Raw genomic sequence first — 19,997 nt, 5'->3', positions numbered from 1 at the left:
CTAATCTAATAATTTCAATAAGCAAAAACCCAAAAACCCAAGTTGTTCACTTCTTTTTTTTTCCCCTCCTCCATGGTTTTTCTCTTTTGTTCTGATTTTTCTTTCCTAACATGATTCATGAAGCAATGTGTATTAAAAAGAAAAACAAGAAATCTCTCCTGATACCTTCCCATTCCCATGTCCTTCCTGCCCCAACCTCACCTCCAGACCAAAGAAAGTTTCTAGCCAAGATCCTGGTAAGATTTACATCTGTAAAATCAGAAACATAGAGTTTCTTCATGGGCACACTTTTGTAGACAACTTGGGTTTTTGGGTTTTTGCTTATTGAAATTATTAGATTAGTTAATAACAACATAACTTTTAAGGTTTAGTAGTATATTGTATATCCTCATTTTACAGATTAGATAATAGGTAAATGGGGCAGCTTAGTGAAGAAATGAGCAGAGAGCATCAGCCCTGAAGTCAGGAGGTCTCGAATTCAAATCCAGCCTCAGACACTTACTAAGCTGGATGACTTGGGAAAGTCACCTAACCCTGTTTGCCTTAGTTTTCCTCATCTATAAAATGAGCTAATAAAGGAAATGGCAACCTTCTCCATTATCTTTGCAAGAAAACCCCAGATGAAGTCATGAAGAGTTAAAAATAACTGAAACACAAGAATAATGTCAGAATTTAGACCAAGGTCCTATGATTCCTGAGGCAATACGTAGTTCATTGGATAGATCACTAGCCCTAGAGTCAGGAAGATCTGAATTCAAATCTAGCCTCAGACACTTAGTAATCCTTGAGAAAGTCGCTTAACCTCTGTTTAACTCAGTTTCCTCAATTGTAAGATGGAGATAATAATAGGCCCCTCATCCCAGAGCTGTTGTAACAAATGAGAAAACATTTGTAAAATGCCTGGCTTGTAGTAGTGTTTAACAAAAGCTTGTTTCATTCCATTCACCATCTAAATATAGAAAAAAAATTATTTCTACTACATACCAGTTTTTTACATAGCTCAAGACTCCATGATCCTCCACTCTCCAAATCTACTCCCACCTATAGTTCAGAGAATCAGATTCAGAGCCAGAATGCACCTCAGAGGCCTTGAATTTAACCTAGTTATTCTACCAATGAAGAGGGTAAATGGCTTGTGCAGGGTCATAAAGCTAGTACTTAAGAGGCAAAATTTGAATTCAGGTCTTCTTGCTTCTAACCCTCTCTCCAATTCAAGGATATTCCATCCACCATTCCATAAAGCCTTCTCACTTAAAACATATTAGAAATAAAGATACCTTTAGACCAAAAGGGCTTCAGCTGTCAAATCAGAGTTGATCCTCTGCATTATTTATGGATTATAAATTAGAATAGACTTCAAAGATCATCTAGTCCAATCTCCTCATTTTACAGATAAGAAAACTGAGGTTCTAAGAGAGTAAATGGTCTATCCAAGATTACACAGGACATAACATCCTGGAATTTTAAGAGATTCTCTAGTCCCAACTCCAGTTCTCTTCTACTAAAACATCAGTAGAAATGATAATATTTCTTCCTCTAGACAAAAAGTCTATATGTCTGGGATAAGGTAGAAGTTTGGCCAACACCAAAGGGGTCAGCTATCTCAATGACAGACATTGGGCAGTATTAGTTTCATCCTTGCCTCTGGTGTCAAATTTTTTCATCAACACTCTTGTCATTACTAAATCAGAAAAAAAAAAAAAAAAAAAAAAAACAACCCACTACCACCACATATTTAAATTTCTGAAACATTTAGTTATAGTTAATCAGGCTCATGGACCATTTGGAACCCAGAATATCCCTCTAGTGTGTCATTAGAAACAGCCTGGATCTGAATTAGCAGCTTTCCAAAGGGACTGGGTAGATGGAAAATTAGAACTAGCAAAAATTAATATGGGATTTAGTTTAAAAAAAAAAAAAGGGCTGAAGGAATTAGTCCTCAGCACTCCATTTCCCATTATGCTCAGACCCAGAGAGCATCACTCTTTGAGGAGAAAAAAATGTGATATTCCACATCCCGTGAGACTGTGAGTTGTTTAGACATAATGTGAGGACTTTAAGCAGTACAAGAGACTTCTGAGATGCAAAAAGTTTACAAAAGAACAGTGTGTGGAGATTCATTATGATGAAGGGGTAAGGTTGGCCTGCAATATAATCCCCAAACCAAGAATCCTAAATGCTGATAACCTCTCAAGACAATACTTGCACAATAGGGGTTTCGGAAGACTTTCATGTTATCTGCTGAAAAAAAAAAATAAAAGGTTAAAGGGAGGAGGTGAAGAGGACAGGGAATAAGATGGAGAGAAAGAAGGATGCAGAAAAAAAGAAGGGAAAGAAAGAGGAGAGAGACAGTGAAAGAGGGAGGGAGAAAGATACAGAGAAGCAGAGCCAGAGAGAGATGAGAGAGACAAAGTCAGAAAGACAGAATTGTGAGGATTCAGAAGTTTTCCGGTTGTAATAAGAGTTAAACACTAGCAGGACAATATAATCATTTGGGAAATGGGTGTTGAGAGTGTTTCTAACAAACATTTTGTGTTTCCTTGTCTGTTCCAATTAAATGTTTTTATTGATTCTGTGCTACTGAATGCTTAGCTTTCTGTTATCACAGAATTAACTGGTTATTTAGTTTTCCAGCTGACTTGTGAATCATCCCATTTCACCCTCAAGCTCTGTGAGATATACTTACCAGAAAAGTCTCCACAAATATGAACCCAAGTTCTCTTAAAGGCAGGAGCCATAGCAGAGAAAGGTGGTCAGGAAGTAAATAAGTTGGCAATTTCCTTTTACCAGTCTTTTATGCAATGCAAATAGACTAACTCAACATGAAAAGGAGAAGGCAAAGAAAGTAATTAGGTCACATGTCATAACTCCCAAGATATTGGGAAAAACTTCTCCCTAGTGATATCAATAAACTATTCATAATACAACTTGGGTTCTTTGTTACTGCAATAATACTTTGAACTATTATATGTTCCCTGTCTTAGGGACCATAAAAATGTTGATGATATGAAGATGACAAAGATCTTGATCATGATGATGATAGCAGCTAACATTTTAAAAATGCTTTGAGATTTTTAAAGTACTTTACAAATATCTTATTTGATCCTCACAACAACCTTGCAAAGTAGGTGCTATTATTATCATCCCCATTTTACAGGTGAGAAAACTGAAGCAATTAATGAGACTTGTTCAGGATTACACACCTAGTGTGTGTCTGAGGATACATTTAAATTCAGGTGTTCCTGTCTACATATATATATATACTGCCTCATTGGGCTGTATCATCAAATAAGCCTTTTCAAGCATTAACTCCTGTATGCCAGCTCATGGTGGCAGAAAAATAAGATCTGAGTAGAGAAAATAGAGATCAATTTTATTATCATAAAACAAGCAAGAAAGTAAAAGGCTTTGCGAGATGCCATTTCTAAAAGAAAGAAGGTTTCCCTGAAAGTTTGTGGCTTCCATCCATCATCTTGAGATCGACTTTTGAACAGCAAGAGAGCTGTGTTTAGGCCATCCTCCCCCACATTCTCCTCTTTTTAACGGTTCCTTATCATTCTGGATCTTTTATAGAGTTCCATAGTAGCTCTAGCATCTTCCACAGAGGAGTGTCCAAAACTGCTATTCTGTAAAGATAGAGAGAGAAATATCGTCACCAAAGTGAAGAGAATCAGCCAAAGGATGATTGGGAGAAGTCCACCATGGCTGGTCACAAGCTCATAAAGGCACTGTGTCATCCCTTTCTCTGGTACCAAAGGCTCTGGGTGCATAAATCTCATCTCCACTCCAAGGAGCCAGGGTTTGGGTTGTAGATGCCCAAGATTTGCCAGACAATATGATATAGACTTGGATTTAGAGAGGAGTTGGGGCAGCAAGACATTCAGTGACTGGCCAAATAATTTACCCTTCTGTTTATGATAGCTCGTGACACAGTGAATGGTTATTAGACTTGGAGTCAGGAGACCTGAATTTAAATCTGGCCTCAGGAACTTGTAACCTGTGAGATCTTAGGCAAGTCATTTTACTTCTATTTGCCTCAGTTCTATTTGCCTCCTTTTTAACAGGAAATGGTAATAGCACCTACTTCACAGGGTTATTGTGAGGATCAAATGAGATTTATAAAAGCAAAGGAGGCAAAGAAAGAAGGAACGACTAATTAGGTCACATGCCACAGCTCCCAAGATCTTGGGAAAACTTTTCTTACTATGTCACCCAATAGACTGATCATACAACAAACTGGGCCATGTATTACTGCAGTAACAAATATTTTGCATAATTAAATGCTTCTTGTCTTGGGGGCCATAATAACATTGATGATGATGATGATGATGATGAAGGTCTGACACATAATAGGTGCAATATAAATGCTTAATCCCTTCCCTTTTCTCTACCTGCAATGTAGGTTCAATAATCTTTCAGTATCAGCTGTGTGACAGTAGGCAAGCCACTTAGCTCCAATTTCCTCATCAAAGAAATTTTTTTTTTAGTTTGAACCTTAGGGACTATAATGAGGAGAGATTTATAAACTATAAAGTCACATATTAAAGTGAGCTGTTGCAGTTAATATCACTTCTTAAGCCCAAAGTCATAGACTTGCTCTACAGTACCTCCCACTAGAGAACCAAAGTCTTGGAAGGCCCAGGAGGAAGAGATAGGGCTCTGCTTAAGGAGAGGTCTAGGCTGCCATAAGACAGCCCAAAGGTACCTCTCTCCTCAGTTGTTTCAATTGTATTTGGCATTTTCTTGACAAAGATACTGGAATGGTTTTCCATTTCCTTTTCCAGCTCAATTTACAGATGAGGAAACTCGGGCAAAGAGGCTTAAGTGACTTGCCAGTGTCTGAGTATTTGTTCACTATTGTGTCCTTCTAGAAAGTTCTTTACATCTGCAGAGTCTTCTTGCTAACATATACTCTATTCCCTGTGAAATGTTAATTCTTCCAATAATTCCTTCTTGGTGACAGGAATAGATGGGAAACCTCTTGTTCATACTAAGCCTAGAGCACTGTGGATGCTCAACATCATGTTGGTAATGTGAACATTTATAATGTGCTTTAAAGTTTACAAAGTGTTTCATATATATTACCATTATAACAACCCTTCAATGTATCTGTTATCCCCATTTTTCAGATTTGGAAACAAAGGCTGAAAGATGGTAAAATGATTTGTCTTGGGTCACAAAGCTAAACATCTGAATCAGGATGGAAACTCAAGTGTTCCTGCTTTCAAGTCCAATGATCCATCCACTGCACCACCTGTCTAGCTCTAGAGGTAAATGCTTCTAACATTTACCAAAATGCTAAGGAATCCCCCCAAGGCATTTAGATAAAATCCTTCAGTGTCATGGGAGGTGGAAAAGGATGAGGGAACTGATTCTGAGCCTCAACTTCCTGTCCTAGAGGAGGAAAATTTGGTGGCAACTGTGTGTTAAAGGGAAAGCCAACGAATATGGAAAACAGCAATAAACCCAAAACCCACTACTGACATCAACACCACCACCACTGGCAGACTCATATACCATGTTCAGGGATCTGAAGTATCCACAGACTTTTTTTGTCCTCATTAAACTACAACATATTATTTACAATAATGCAAAATTCCTTTTTCTCTCCCTATCAGAGGGCTCCTGGCAAGAGCACCAGTGGCTTTGTACACTTTAATGTTGTCATGCTGGTTGATCAAAACTGTTTGGCAGTTATTTTTTAATTAAGGAGCCCAGAATGGAAGGAAACAACTCAGGCTGAAAGTAAGCAATGAGGTGTTTCATTGACCTGGCTTTCCTGGTGTGTCCTGAAAGCAAAGAGGCTATAATAGTATCATGGGGTCCACATTGGCAAAGATGATAGAAGCAGACAGAGGTGTGAGGCAGGATTGATCTCACAACAACCTTAAAATAAATGCACATATTGCAGGGAACTTTCAGAAACACTTTAAGTCTTGCCATAAGAAATGGAGTTTCTTACCATAGAATTACAGAATCATGCTAAGAGCCAGAAAATATTTGTGCCTAGCACAAACTTTAAAAGATCATACAATTTGCCTAAATTCATACAAAAAGTAATAAAAGAGTAGCAACTGTAAAATAATAATAGCTAATATTGATATAATGCCTACTATGTGCCAGATACTGTGTTAAGCAATTTATATATATTATCTCATCAGATCCTCACAACCTTGGGAAGTAGGTACTATTATGACCCACATTTAACAGTTGGAGAAACTGAAGTAAATAAAGTGACTTGAACAAGGTCACACACTAGTGAGTGTCTGAGATAAAATTTGAATTCATGTTTTCCTGGAGGACTGGCTAAGTTTCCCCAAAGGCAGGAGCAAATCCAAGAATTGCTAGATTTGGAGTTGAAGGACTTGGATTTGAATCTTAATTCTGCAACAAAATCTACCTTAGGCAAACCACATAATTTCTCTGGATCTCATCTATTCCTTTATCTGTGAATTGAGAAGACTGAACTAGAAGAACTAAAGTCCCTTCTAGGCTCCAGATCCTATGGTCTTAAACTGTCTAGCATTTGGGTTTTTATAGTTCTGTCCTTACAAGTTTCCAACCATCTTCTTTCTAAAGATCTCAGAGAAGATATTACCTCAAGCTCCCTCAGGAACTACCCCATTCCTGGGTCCACCAGAGCTTTGAATTAAAAACAAAAATCCCTTCTTTGTTCTAATTTGTGTCTGCCATGACTATCTCTAATTATTGCCCTGACATGTGCCTCATGAGTCAATGATTGGCTGCTGAGCGCTTGGGCTTCCTTAACTGTCATTTTCAAGAAATATCAGCCACTGGTTGGGTGTCCTCAAGCACTTAATCTTGGTAAAGAGAATCTGACAAAGAAAAAACCAGATTTCTCAAGCTGAGGATCACTTCCTCTGCAAAGAAGACATGCCTTTCAGAGTGTTGTTGCTCAGAAACAACTCTAGAAGTTACCTTGCACTCCTCATGGTATGGGGCAAAATCCCATAGTAATGTAGGCAAAGGACTGAGGGTCAAGTCTATTTTGTGCCATCCTCAGTTTTCTCATCTCTAAATTGGATCTCTAAGTTACCTTTTTAGTTCTATATCCTGGGGTAGGAATTCTATGCTATATAATAGGGTTCTATGCTATCTGGTTAGAGAAATATTTAAACAAAAGTTGAGCAAATGATTTAAGGCATGAATGTCACCAAATATCACATCAACCTGGTATAATGTACTGAATGTTAGATTCAGAATAAAAGAATCTGATCTTGAATCCTAGGTCTGATACTTAATAGTCTGAGTAAATTACTTCATATCTCTGGGCTTCGGGTTCCTTTTTTTTTTTTTTTTTTTTTTTTTTTTTTTTTTTTTAATGAAGATTGCACCAGATAGTTCTTCCTAGCTTTAGCATTATGGTCCATCAGATATGGACCATATTTCCAAGGCTCAGGCTTGTAGCCATGTGTCCTCAGGAAACCCAGTTTAACATCATGATCGTTGACCTGAGTCTCAAAGCCTCCAAATCTAATGTCTTCTTTCTCTCTGGACATTAAAGGATTTTATCACCACACTTTATCAGGAAGAGAAAGTGAGGTTCATGAAGAGTAATCACGCTTCTCCTAAGCACATCAGCCTAACCACCACCCAATAGATGAATGGGAGGGATTGGGCAATGTCATCTCTTGGTAACGGGATCCTCCAGGAAACTGAGGTAAAGCTACCTGTCACCATCTCATCCTATTATGGCAATACAAAAAATATGAGTGGAAAGAAGGGAGGGGCTTTAAGAACAACTTTTATGTAAAGGATAAGAATAGTACAATACTGATTCTTTGCAAATGAAATGGAATTGTACTCAGAGCACAGAGCAATTTTCAGAATGCTTTCAAATATTTTCTAGTCCATTTGAGTCTAATAGGCTCTTGTGAAACAGGTAGGTTTACATTATCCCCATTTTGCAGATAAAAAAAAAATTGAGACACAGAAGGAGTGATCTGACAATGATTAATGTAGAAGCTGGGACTAGGTCAGGAATTCTTGAGGTTTTTTTGCATCATTGAGCCCTTTGGCAATACTGGCTTTTCCCTAGACCTGGAAGTCTCTTCCTCTTCATCTCTACCTCCTGGCTTCCTTCAAGTCCCAATAAATATCTCACCTTCTACAAGTAGCTCTTCTTGATCTCCCCTGACACTACTACTTTTTTTTTTTTCTGAGACTATCTCATCCCTTCTAGTTCTTATTTGTATATAATTGTTTAAATGTATTCCCCCATTAGAATGTAAGCTCTTTTGAGTGCAAGGATTGGTTTTTTGCATTTTCTCCCCCTGTATCTCAAGCAATGAGCACAGTACTTAATACCTAGTAGACACTTGTTAACTTACCAAATAATTGAAAGGTATGCTAAATTTCAATTAGATATTAATATAATATAATATAATGCAATTTTTTCCTCATCCAAGTTCATGGATCCTAGGTTAAGAACCTACTTAAGAATTCCCTGAATATATAATCTCTAAAGTCCTGCCCAGCTCTAGATCCTTTAGTCCCAGGACTAGAATGACTATCTTCTAGTTTCATTTCTAGTATTCTTTTTACACCATCATAGGGCTAGTTGATTGATTTTTTATCACTGGCTGGCAATCCAACTATCTTTCTGAATCACTGCATTATACAAGTTATATAGGGGCAGATAGGTGCTCCAAAGGGCCTGCTGGAATGAACATCCTGATTTATCCTCTTTTAGTTTAAAAAGCTGAAGAATGCTACTATTCAGTAAATGTCTGAGCATCATAATGGATCCTAAAGTGGTCTTGGTTTTTCTGACCATAGGCCATTGAAGAAGAGATGACATCCCAGTCCAAATCCAATCCCAATCTCACCTGAATTCTTCGCTTAAGGATCCTCTCACACAGAACCTTGAGGGACACCCTCCGGCAGCCAGCCAGACCTCCCTCTGCCCAAAGCAGCCTGTCCTGGGAGGTATCATAGATCTTGTATCTTGTCATGTCTTCTTTCAGTGCCCTAAAGTCATACCGGAGGTCATGGCCTACCACCATCTTGCCTCGGAGGATCTCCAAGATCTAGACCAGGGGACATAAGACATATGCATCACCTTAGATATTAGATCCAAAAGATGAAAGACTTATTTCAAGCTCTTGTTATGGCTTAACAGAAGAAAAGAGAATATGTTCCCCAATCACTGTGGGAGCCCACTGGGCCAGATATAGCTCAAGGAAAAAAATCATTTCCCTGGTGATAGAGCACCTAAGCAGTCAGACTGTCTACTATTTGAAAAAGGATGTACACCACCACCACCATCATCTCATTTCAATTACCGTTTTTTCAACATCTTGGACCATCACCATGACACCTGTGATTTGATATCAAAAAATAAATATTACTGAGCCAATTGAGAGTAAAATTTTTTGATGTTCAAAAGTTATGTAGTATTTCTATCTCCCTCTTTAGCCATCAAAATGAGAGTCTATACACTCTTTACAACCAAGGGTGCTGCAGGTTCAGGTTTAATTGTGGGGAGGCAGTGTATAAGAGATGGAGTCAGGGTGAGGCTGCTATAGGAAAGAATCAGCCCATACTCTAAGTCAGGATGGTGAAGAGGGTGTGGTCAGCATGAACTTCGAAGCCGTTAAATCCCCACCCCCTTCATTTGTTTTCTATCCAAAGTCCATTTGTTGCTCCTAGTTGTAGGAAAAAAAAAAAAAAAAAAAAAAAAAAAAAAAAAAGTCACACCAGAGGAAATACAGTGATGAAATAAGAATCACTCTAATATAGAAAGAGGAATTCTAGATTCGGGACAATTGCCCCATTGCCCCACTCAAGCATTGTTGGACTGATGGCCACCAGATTGTTTCCTATTTCATAAGAGCCTCAGCACTGTGTGTGCTCCACACCATGAGTAATTAGAATTTAGTAGAAAAAAAGCACTTGATGAGTATTGAAAGCCTGGGTTTGAACTCTAGCACGATCACTTAATAGTTGCTAATCAAATCACTTAATCCCTCTATGCTTTAGTTTCCTAATCAATAAATGGAGATAATAATACTTGGATTTTTTTTTTTATTTCACAGAGGTGTTGTGAAGTTAAAATGAAAGAATGAATACAAAAGCACTTTATAATTGCAAAGTCCTATTAAAAAAAAAAACAACCCCCCCAAAAAAACAAACTCTTCATGCACAAAAGCACCAAGCCTAGAATAAGAAAGACTTATTTTCCTGAGTTAAAATGTGGCCTCAGACACCTATTAGCTGTGTCACCCTACACAAATCACTTAATCTTGTTTGCCTCAGTTCCTCATCTATAAAATGAGCTGGAGAATGTAATACTAAACCACTTAAGTATCTCTGCCAAGAAAACCCAAAAAGGGATTATGAAGAGTCAGACATGACCAAAATGACAGAGCATAACAATGGAAAATTATCACATGCTAATGAGAGGTAGCATGGGATTATTAATAGAGAGGCCAGCCCTGGAGTCAAGAATATCCAGATCCAATAAAATCACAGGTTCAAAAAGGCTAAAAATAAATAAATAAATAATGAATGAATAGCTACATGATCATGAGAAAGCTAATTATTCTTTCATTGTCCCCAACCAATTCTCTTATACTAAAATTTACAAATGACTTGATCTTCATTAGTGGAAGGAGTTTCCATATCAGGAGTTCCAATAAAATCAAGGAGAGATAGATAAATGGATGGATGGAAAGAGAGAGACAGACAAAGTTTCTATGGTAAGAATTCTGATAAAATCACAGACTTAAGATAAATGAGTAGGTGAATGAATGGATAGATGGATAGACAGAGAAGTAGATAGGCAGGAGTTTTGGTAGAAATCACAAGTATAGAAAAATAGATTGATATCTAAGTAAACAATAAGCTTCCATGGCAGGAGTTCCAATAAAATCACAGGTTCAGGATAAATAAATGGATAAGTTGAATGAATAAATAAATGCATCCATAAACAGAAAAGTAAAAAAAAAAAATTAAGTTTCCCATGCAAGGCATTCCAATAAAGTCATAGATTGGGGATGAATAAATTAATGAATAAGTAGAAAGATAATTAAGTAAATAAATATCTTAAAGTTTTTATGATAAAAGTTCTAATGAAATCACATGTTCAAGATAAACAAAAATAGATTAATATATATAAATAAATAAGTAGCTAAATGAATGGAAAGATCATAGAAAAATTAAGTGAATAAATAAAAGTTTCCATGCAGGAATTCCAATAAAATCACAGGTTCAGAATGGATAAATAAATGAATAAATAAATAGATAAATAAATGTATTGATAATAAATGAATAGATGAATGAATGAAGATAGATAAGATTATGCCTCCTGGACATAGGCTTCCATTTCTCTGAAATGAAATGTAAGTAAAGCTCTGAAGCACATACCCAGCAGAAGCCATGTGGTATGATGGGGAAAAAGTGCTGGATTTAGATTCAAGGGACCCATATTTAAACCCCAGATTTGCCACCTCAAGGAAAGTATCATTAACTTGACCTCAGCTTCTTCATCTATAAAATATTAGGGGGAGGAGAAATTAAAATGGAAAGAATTCTGCTGAAGACAGATGACTTGGATTTACATCTCTACCTTTGATCCTTAATACCTGTGTGACTTTAAGTAAATCATTCCATTTTTCTGGGCATCAATTTCCTTATTTGTATAGTTTCTAAGTTGTCTTAACATTTCTAAATCTATAATCTTATGATTAGATAAAACTCTAAGATGCCTTCTAGCTCTAAACTCATGACCTTTAGTTCTCTTTTCATTCAAGATTCAATACACATATATGTATACATAAATGCAATCATGATTCTAAAAAATTCAAAAGAGACTTTTTGTTCCCTTTGATGTAAATAGAAGGAAATGAAAGTGCCACTTAATCCTGAAGGCTAAGGCCAAGTCCAGAAAATGAAACAGTAGAAAATGAAAACACTTTAAAATGAGAATTTTAAAAATACATCAATCTGACTCGTGAGACCAGCAATGAAGGGATCATCTTTCTTTCCATTTAGTTCATCACCGAGACAGCTGTTACATTCCTAATTACAGTCTTCCTCAGCAAAGCTCAGAATGGACATGGGGAAAGTGCACTATGCACTTGACTGAAAATTTAATTATGCTTGACAAGATGAGTGCCTGAGAGCTGTGGGCTCCCAAGTAATTTGGCACCTGGTTAATGTCATCAATCAGCAGAAACACAATCATTCCTATTAAAAAGAAGTCAGGTTTTTAAAAAAAGATCCATTTTGAGAGCTGTCAATCCATGCAAACTTTCACTAGTCTTTTTCTCATTGATTAATGTCAGAGCAACAATACATCTGATGACAAAACTATTTGGAGCTAACCTGAAGAAAAATGAAGGGAGGATGGAAGAGGATTTTCTTCTCTAGGCCTTTTAAAATACTTCCATGTTCATGCTGAAATGGATTTTGGGTTCTGATTGGACTTAATGGTCTATGCTGTTAACAATTAACAAACTAATATGTTGGCTCTTTTTGGTGGATGGGGGGTTAGGGTGGAGGGATTGTTCTTTCAGAAGGGCTGGATCTAGGTTATTTCCAAAGGCTTCTGAATTTACCTAATGAATGTACTCGGGACTCTCAAGATCCTCATCTGGTCATAGGGTCAGTGACTGATAGAATTGGAAGAAACCTCAAATCATTTGGCTCAACCTGCTCTTTTTTGAAGAAGCTTAGTGATTTATTCATTCCTTTCACATTTATCATGCACCTGTTATATGCCAGGTAATATACTAGGCCTAAAATATACAAAGGCCAAAATGAAAAAGTTCTTGCCTAAAACAAATTCCTCTTATATTCTACTGGAAAAGGGAAGGAAAGAAGGAAGGAAACAAGCATTTTTAGCATCTATTATTTAGTACTTTACAACTTGTTTCATTTGATCTTCACAACCACCCTAGAGATAGTTTCTATGAGAAGCCCTATTTTATAGTTAAGGAAACTGAAGTAGACAGAGGTAAAGCTATTTGTCCAAGTTAGTGATAGCCAGGACCATATCTCCAGTTCCCCAACCTTGAGGAGTCTAACGCTGAGATACATAGCACTTTTAACCATCCCAAGACTGATTAGCCAGACAGACTGGCCTCACTGGGCCAACCAGGTGCTATTTGATCCCTCTGGAGGTAGGGTTTGTTTCATTCTTTGTATTTATAATTCTAGCACCTAACTAGTGCCTGGCACACGGCAGTATTGAAGAAATACCCATCCAGCATTTCATTACAAAAGTTTCTTACTGCTTTGTCTTGCTATGACCACTTCCTTTAATTGTTCTGCCTCTTTGGCTACCCTTTCTTTTCCCTTTTGCTGGCTGCTCTCTCACCATTTCTTACTCTCCCAATTACGTCTCCAGGCAGGAAGAAGCTGGGAATCTCCTGCGTCTGCTTTTGCTTTGGTTCAATGCCAAAATAAGTTTTGGAACGATCAGATTCTGAGAATAGAAGGGAGCCTCAAGGAGTCATCCATCAGGAATTCTCTCCAGCTGGCTGTCCCCCATGCCTGGAATGTTCTCCCTCCCTATCTCTCTCTGAGAGTAGGGACTGTCTTTTGCCAATTTTTTTTGTATGCCCAATGTTCAGCATGGTACCTGGTACTCAGTAAGTACCTAATAAATTGACTGATTGACAAGTAGCAACTAGACACCCAGATACCATTACAACAGTTCCAGTGGGGGGAGTGGGGTAGAGAATACTTCCAGTGAAGGGGAACCCATTGTAAGACCTTGATTAACCATGTTTTCCTTATTGAAACAGAACTCACTAAACAGAAAACTGAGAGCTGTATTCCTTAGCTTCATCTAGGTCACTGGTCCTGACAACAGTCATGGGAAGTGAGTGACTAGCCAGTACAAAACTTTGATTTCAGTAAAATATGGAAATCAATTTGCAATAGATCCCAGTAGAGTAAAGACAGTGCTCAGAGAAGAACCTTGGTAGCTATATAATTGTTCTAAAATATGGATAGGGCCTCTGCTTGTCCCTTAATCCCTTCATCCTGTATGAGAACAGTATGGGATAAAATTCCCCAGGCCTGCCACAGAACTCCAATCTTTACCTCCTTTTGCTATAATATGAAAGGCAGAAGGCCTAATTCATATTCGAAGGAGATGCCAACAAATCTAGCCACAAATGGCATCCTGTGCTTAATGGATCACCACGCCCTCTCCAATTCACTCTTTAAGCCCTGTGTGAGGACAGGCACACAGTAAGTTGTCTTATGAGAAGAATGTTAGAGTATCATGATCACAGCAGTCCTATCAGGTACTGTCATAGTGTAATGAAAAGTGCTTTAAACTGACAACTAAGACTCAGTTCCAGGACTGGCAGTTCCTGGCTATATAACAAAACTCAAGCCACTTTATTTCTCTGTGGTCCAATTTACTCATCCAAAAACTTCAAGAGTTGTGATTACCAAGGTGTCCTCCAGGTCTGTGAGGTCAGAGGGACTGCACTGTAGCTCCCATACAATTAGGTTACCTGGGACTTTCTCCACTGCTGTGTGATTCATCATTAGTTTCAAATTTATAGTTTTTCTCCCCATAAATTCTATTTAACAAAACCATTGAACCAGAAATGTTTTCCACCTGCCCAATTTCCTACCAATCAAGTCCCCTCACTTACCTCTTCTTTGGCTCTTGCAAAAGGTATGGCTCTCAGCATGTGGCTGGGTTGTATCCCACTCACATGGGAACGGTAATCTGTAATCTCCCCTTCTGGCTTGATGTATTTGTCATACACCACCAAGCCATTATAGTCCACGAGACTGCACCGAGCCAGGCCGCTTTCCTGAAGAGGTCCCACTCCTACCATCTCACAGTCCATGGCGATGATCTCTTCCTCCCTGGCATAGTCTCCCATGGTCAGCAGCGGCCACTCAGATGCTCTAAGAGGGGAGATTATGGAGCAGTGATTGGAGAGTCTTTGGGTGATTAAACCATCTTTAGAGTTCAATGGTGTCTGGACTTATTCAGGGAAACTAGCTCTGAACTAAGCTCTCTGAAGCTTAGCAGTCAGGTTAAATAGTCTCTGCCCTTTGTCACAAATGCCACCTGGCAACGGTAGAAGGTGGCACCCTGCCAAACCAACCAATTTCCTTATACATGAGGGGGAGAGAGAAAAGAAAAGAAAGAGGGAGGGAGGGAGGGAGGGAGAGAGGATCGAAGAGACAGAGACAAAGAAAAGAGAATAAATCCTGGCCCCTCCCCAATCAGCCAAACAAGAACAGGAACAGGTTCTGGCTGGCCTCTCAATCAGGTGAGATCAATAAAAATAAAGCTTAGCCACAAACAACATATCCAAATCATTATGTTCTCACCTTCTATCTCTTTAAACAGGACCTCACTCAGCCAGCCACCAAAAGTGCTATCAGCTCTCAAAATAACTTACTATTTGCTGTCCCTCTACTTTTTAGTTTCTGCAGCTGGTATCACAAATGACTCATCTCTGACGATGGACCTAGGAACCCTGAAATTTTAGTTTCAGTTTCCTTTCCTTCAGTTTTAGTACCAAATGGAGTCAGAGGAGCCTGGAGCACATCATTTAAGTTTCTGTATCGATTCTCTCTCTCTCTTGATGACTACATTTCTTCACAGGGCACTTGGCTGCGCTTTTCTCCAGTGTTCCATTTTTCCACATACTCTCCTCCATCAAAACAAACAGGAAAGTCCTTTGCTCTATCATCCTGAGTCATTTGAATTGACTGATTCTATTGCAACATTTTCCTTCCTTTTATCATCAGTCTCCTCCTCCCTGAATCATCCCTCTACAATAACTGTAGTAAAGTTTGGACCCAATGGGAGAATATCCTACAACATCACAGGGCTCTTGCCAGTCTGACACTATAGGGAGAAGAGTTGAGGACATTTGTTTGGTCATAGTAAAGAAATTGGATCTCTGTGGCTATTAATTTGGAACTGGAAGGAGAAAAACAGGTCAGAATGGTGTATAACAGAACATTAGGTCAGAGGATTCTGGGCTTGCTTCACCACCATGCACAAGTCACTTACTTAATCTCAGTTTTCTCAATTGTAAACTGTAAGGGTTTGAAGTTGACCTCTAAAGTCTCTTCCAGCTTTGATCCCTATGGGTTTAAAGGAAGAAGACCCACACTGTGATTTATCTAGAGAAGGTGGTCTAGGCTCAAGAGATAGGTAAAGTGAGCCAGTCAGTAGATAACATAGTGAGACTACCTTTGTATAAAGTTCAACGGGATGAAACAAAAATCTTTAAAGAGGGAAAGGGTAAGTAAGGGCAGAAAATAAGCATTTATATAGGCACCTACTATTGCCAGGAACCATTACTCACTTTTTTACAAATAATTCATTTGTTCCTCATAACAACCTTACAAGGTATGCACTATCATTTCACTCATTTTTGAATTGAGGAAGCTGAAGGAAATAAAGGTGAAGTGACTTGTCATAGGTCACACAGCTAATAAGTACCTGAATCTACATTCAAACTTAATCTTTCTGATTCTAGACCCAACATTGTCCACCATACTACCAGCTGCCACCAAAGCTCATAATACCATAAAGCCCAGGCACAAGATCTCCTGCCCTACAAAGATACACAGATACCATCTTTTCAAAGCCAGAGGAGACAAGCTTGTTCTATAAGTCCTTCTTTAGTGGAATCATAGGTATCCAATACATCAGGGGTAGGGAACATAATATAAACACTACAGAAAAATCTGAGATCCTCAACAAGCAGCACTATGAGTAGGTTATTATTACCAAATAGTTTTGGGGGAGTAGAGTACAGCCTTCAACCAAGAGCCAAGCCAATACACATTCTCTTTATAGGAAGCATTTGCAGATGGAGGAGTCAAGATAGAATGAAGAATATCAAGGAGGCAGAAGGAAGAAATTTGCCTTTTAGCCACAAGCAATAAATATAGCTGGTATTGCTCCCTAACATGATTCAATACCCACAGCTCTAAGTTGTAGTCAACAGAAATGTTGTTTGTCAGTGTCAGGGATTAATGAATAAATATTATTATTAACACAATGCTTTAAAGTGCTTACAATGTGATTCCCTCACAACAGCCATAAGTGGATGAGGAAACAGTCTTGGAAAGGTAAAATAACACTCACTACTGTCACTGTATTCAATCAAGAAAGGGAATATTGTCAAGGGAACTTAATTTTCAATTTAAGGTTAAAAAGTTCCTAGGGGTAGGGCTAGATTTTGGATGAAATTATGGGCTAGCTATGTACTATATGTCTAACCCATTTCACTGTTGCTATGTGCTTGTAAGATTCAAATAGCTAACACAGTCAGTCAATGGGAGATTTTCTTCAAGGGCATGCTTTACCTCCTGACCTTCGGTGGGTGGTAGGGGAGTGCAAGAGGTGGGGTCTATCACCATGTAAGTTTGTTCCGTTGATTGCCCAGTGTGGTCCTAATAAGCATTAAGCAAAAAAGCAAGTAGGCATTTATTAAGTACCTGCGTTGGGTGTTGGGCGTAGATACATAGATCCCAGATGGTTTTCATCAGCATCTGGTATGCAGAAAGTGCTTAAGTGATTGCTAATTGACTGAAGAAGTTTAAATTTTACTAAGGGCATTTTTTTTAATAATTGAGGGATGAACTTGATCAAGCACAAATGAGATGAGTCCAATAATTATAAGAATCAAAGTGGACACAGCTTCTAACAACATAAAATTAGAGCTTCACAGCAGCTGAGGCAAATGAGCAAGCAGTCATTGACCCAGGTGAAGCCTGTCCTTGAATCCTCCCTGACCCGAAAACTATCAAACCTGCAGACAATAATTGTATCGGCTAAGGACTGTCTGAAGCAGGAACATCAGCCCAGGCACAAGCTCTCCGGCCCTACAAAGTTATACACATGCCATCCTTTCAAAGTCTGAGAAGATAAGCTTGTTCTAAAAACCTTTAGTGGAACCCTAGCTATCCAATGGGTCAAGGGTGGGGAACTTTTTTTCTGCCAAAGGCCATTTGGATATTTACTTCATCATTCATGGGCCATACAAAATTATTAACTTATAGAACTCAAGCAGGGATTGTCATAGCTTTCAGTTCATTATCATCACCATCTGTGGTTACCTTAATAAATGATTACTCCAGCCTTATACAGCTTCCTGGCTGTTCCTCACCCCTACAAGAGCTCAATGAATATTGAAGATCTGAGTCCTTGGCTCAACTTTGGAATTAGAAAGGTCTGGGTTTTAAATATCATCTGTCCCTTATTAGCTTACTAATAGGTAGCATTTATATAGCACTTCAAAAGTTTAAAGGCCATTTTCTATATGCTCTATCATTTGTGCCTCACAATAACCTTGAGAAGTAAGTACTATTATTATTCTCTTTTTACAGATGAGAAAACTGAGGTTCAAAGTTCAGCTGCCTTGCCCAGGGTCACACAGCTACTGTAGTAGCTAAGGAAGTTTCCAAATTCATATTTTCTGGACTGTGTTTTATCTTTTGGGTTCTACCTACCACACCACTAAGCTGCCTCTATGATTGGTGAGTTTACTTAACCTCTGGGTGTCTTGAAGATCCTAAGTCAAGAAGCCTTTCTTAAACACCTATTCTATTGACAGGAACTGTGCTAAGTCAAAGGTTGTTTTGTGTGTGTGTGTGTCTTGGATATATTGGTTAGCCTAAAATCTAAGGATTCCTCAGAATAATTTTAAATACAAAAAATAAAATATGTAGAATCATGAAGTAAATAATTACATTGAAAAATTGTCATTTTTCTCATTCAAGTTTAGTCCCACTTAAATCTATGCATAAACAAACCCTTTTAGGATTTGGACCCCACAGTTAAGAACCTCTGTTCTGTTATAAATGAGCTAGTAACCAGCCCTGAAGTCAGTTAGACCTCAGTGCAAATCTGACCTCAGACACTTAGCACTTCCTAGCTGTGTGACCCCAATTGTCTCAGCAAAAAAAAAAAAAAAAAAAAAAAAAAAAAAAAAGTTAGACAATAGTGTTCCTACATCAAATGAAATCACTCTTCTCAGATCTACTTCAAGTTCCCAATAATTTGGGATTTAATGAGACTGCTTTATGTATTGAAAGAAGAGATGGAGAATAGAGATACTTATGACACAAAATTTACATAAAGCCAGTCCCTGACTACACAAAGCATATAGTTCTTAGAAATTTTTAATGATAGATTGGGCAGGGTAGGATAAGGTCCATGGATATAAATAAGAAAAAAAAGATCTTTATTTTTACTAACCTATCTGAAATTCAGCATTTCAATTATGAATAGTTAAAAGTGTATTCTGAGGAGTCTATAAGCTTCACCAGATTGCCAGACACCAAAAAGATTTAGAAGTCTTGTTCAAGACCATGACTCAGAAGATTTAGCTTGCATGAAATGAAGAATGGTATCGTATACAGATAGTTCTTTAACATAAATTTGTATTATACAAATTGAATTTTATGTAAAGTACCCTGAAAGAAATCCACATTCCAATGCTATTTTGGATGCTATGCTAACTATGCTAACTAAAGTTAATATAGTATTGTGCTCTTTATCCCTCAGCTTGGTGCTAAATGGTCTCTCAACACCCAACAAAAATGCCCTCCAAGTAAAAGCCTAAGAACAGATTTGAGGAGAAATAGTGGTCCAATTGGATTGAGGTCTTGGTGTCAAGAGACCTTAACCCCACTCCATCCACCCATGTCTGACCCCAACCTTTTTCCATATATTGGTACTAGCTGCTGTATCACCAGTCCTCTTCCATCTTTATCCAACCCCCGTTATGCCTAGCCCGACCCTTGTATTCCTCCTATTCTTGTTTCTCTGTCCCTGACATCATGTGTCCTTAACCAGCCCCCTCCTTTCTTCCCTTCCCCACATCCACAGACAAATTCTCAATAAGTAAAAATCAATTTATATAAAGGTCTGTAGAATGTTCCACTTTAAAACATGAGAACCATTTATATTTGCTAGAGGGCTTCACCCAGAGAACAGGTATCCACCACTAATTCTAGTCAACTGTCCC

At 38.2% G+C, this 19,997-nt stretch overlaps 2 protein-coding genes across 2 annotated transcripts in view; both read right to left on the bottom strand.

The window, feature by feature from the left end:
* Window positions 1-3,352: 3,352 nt before the first annotated feature.
* Window positions 3,353-14,876, bottom strand: ISG20 (interferon stimulated exonuclease gene 20). The gene is made up of 3 exons (XM_074295120.1): window positions 14,640-14,876; window positions 8,850-9,050; window positions 3,353-3,626 (listed from the first exon to the last, which is right to left on the bottom strand). The coding sequence occupies exons 1-3, from the start codon at window positions 14,874-14,876 to the stop codon at window positions 3,540-3,542; spliced, it is 525 nt and encodes a 174-aa protein (XP_074151221.1). The 3' UTR covers window positions 3,353-3,539.
* AEN (apoptosis enhancing nuclease) overlaps window positions 3,353-19,997 on the bottom strand; it is a 28,313-nt gene continuing 11,668 nt past the window's right edge. The window contains exons 5-7 of the transcript XR_012486999.1: window positions 14,640-14,901; window positions 8,850-9,050; window positions 3,353-3,626 (exon numbers count right to left, since the gene is read on the bottom strand). The gene's annotated coding sequence lies outside the window, so the exon portion shown is untranslated. The remainder of the gene's footprint in view (window positions 3,627-8,849; window positions 9,051-14,639; window positions 14,902-19,997) is intronic.

The sequence above is a fragment of the Sminthopsis crassicaudata genome, chromosome 2 (assembly GCF_048593235.1).
Source record: "Sminthopsis crassicaudata isolate SCR6 chromosome 2, ASM4859323v1, whole genome shotgun sequence".
Classification (NCBI taxonomy): domain Eukaryota; kingdom Metazoa; phylum Chordata; class Mammalia; order Dasyuromorphia; family Dasyuridae; genus Sminthopsis; species Sminthopsis crassicaudata.
This window is presented reverse-complemented; position numbering and strand designations above follow the sequence as displayed.